Source organism: Plasmodium cynomolgi, chromosome 6, assembly GCF_000321355.1.
Source record: "Plasmodium cynomolgi strain B DNA, chromosome 6, whole genome shotgun sequence".
Lineage (NCBI taxonomy): Eukaryota > Apicomplexa > Aconoidasida > Haemosporida > Plasmodiidae > Plasmodium > Plasmodium cynomolgi.
This window is the reverse complement of record NC_020399.1, coordinates 258,112-259,976: the sequence shown is the minus strand read 5'-3', so window position 1 is coordinate 259,976 and position 1,865 is coordinate 258,112. Positions and strand designations below refer to the sequence as shown.

The following is a 1,865-nucleotide window of genomic DNA, read 5'->3' as shown; positions in this document are numbered from 1 at the left end:
ATAATCTTTGCTTTAACCCCTTTGCTGGTCTCTGCAGGCTGGGGGAGGCCCGGGGCGACGCGGCTGGCTCTCGCGGAATAATAACTCCGCTCGCTGCACGCAGAGAGTAGAGCTACCTGCCCCATCACTCTGCACGATTGCTTGGTTACTCTCCTCTCCCCCCCCTACTATACACTGTCAAGCCCATCATGGAGATAGCCAAACAGCTAACCTACGGACTGAATTTAACACGGTGCTTAAAAAATGAAGACTTGATGAGTTTGAAGAGGGAGAACCTGAAGCCGCTAAAAAATATTTTCAACATAAGTAAGGGGAAGGATGAGGAGAAGGGACCAAATGGGAGAGAGAGGATGGGAAATCATGAGAGGAAGGAGAATCGTGAGAGGAAGGAGAGTCACGAGAGGACAGCCGAACTGGTGAGTTTTTCCGAATTCTGTGCGGACCCCAGTTTGGTGGCAAGCTACATGAAGGGCAATAAAATAAACGTCGAATTTGTGAACATGAGCGGGAGTGTGATGCCAATTCGTTTCTTCGAGGATATTTCAAGGGAGCTAAGTGGAGAAGAGATCAGGGTGAGCGGCATACCCACCGCATCAGTGGAGGGGACCACCCTTCCAAGGAGTGACTACCAAAAATTGATTAACACAGTTAAGGGGACTTTTGGATTTAAAACCCCAACGAACATTCAGAAAATTTGCATCCCCACGATTATGAGCGGGTGGAACACCATCTGCATTTCTCAGACGGGTAGTGGGAAGACCTGCGCCTTTTTGATTCCCCTGCTGGTTCGGCTAATCTGTTCAGGCACACAGGGGGAGAAGCAGCGGGAGGAGAAGCAGCAGGGGGAGAAGCAGCTGGAGGAGAAGCAGCAGGAACCCGTGGTGGCTGATTCTGTGGCGAAGCAGAAGGGCCCACATTCCCCTCCGGGGAGGGACGACAACCATGAATCGGACGCGGAAGAGAAAAAAAATTCGACCCCCATTCGAAGCCTTATCCTTGTGCCGACGAACGAGCTGGCTAGCCAAATACACGAGCACGCATTGGTTCTGTTTGAGGCATTTCCACAGTTTACGGTTCTACATCTAACGAAGGAAGACCAAGTGAGAGAAGAAGAAGAACCCATAGATGTGTGCATCTGCACCCCGTTAATACTTATCCACCTTATTGAAATGAACAAAGTGACCCTGTCCAAATGCATGCTCGTCGTGTTTGATGAAGTTGACAAATTATTTGAGGTGAATTTTTTAAATCAAGTGAAAAAGCTACTAGTAGTAATTCAGAGACGAAAGATGCAGAAGGTGTTTACGACGGCCACACTACCAGGTAACACTCGCTCCTTCATCAGTACCCTCTGTCCCACGTATGCTCTCGTGTACTTTGGTCAGAGTATTAACTCAGTTAATAGGAATGTGAAGCAGGAGTTGCTTTATGTAAATAGCGAGGAGGAAAAGGGGTTGGTGTTGCGTAATTTGGTTTTGGGAGGAGGGTTGCACATCCCCGTGCTGGTCTTCGTGAACGGCGTGGAGAAGGCGAAGAAGGTACACGCCACGCTGCGTCGCGCGGTGAGCGGGGTTAGCGGCGTTGGCGAGGCTGGCAGTGTTGGAGAGGCTGGCGGCGGGGTGAAGGCGCCGCACGTCTCCCTGCTCACGTCCGAAAGAACCAAAGAGGAAAGGATGCAGGTTTTTAAGCACCTACAGGAAGGACACGTATGGTACCTAGTGTGCACGGATGTCTTGAGCAGAGGAATCGATATCCATGGAATCGAAACGGTAATTAATTACGACGTCTGTTATGACAAGTATAGCTATATCCACAGGGTGGGTCGGGCGTGCCGCTCAGATGCGGAGGGAGGTAAAGCCATTACC

The 1,865-nt window shown here is 50.3% G+C and overlaps 1 protein-coding gene across 1 annotated transcript; it reads left to right on the top strand.

Annotated features, from left to right (window-relative positions):
- Positions 1-188: 188 nt before the first annotated feature.
- Positions 189-1,851, top strand: PCYB_061580 (ATP-dependent RNA helicase; the record flags this gene model as incomplete). The annotated part of the gene is made up of 1 exon (XM_004221325.1): positions 189-1,851. A coding segment is annotated over one exon (1,663 nt), but the record flags the coding sequence as incomplete, so codon positions are not given.
- Between the last annotated feature and the right edge of the window lie 14 nt (positions 1,852-1,865).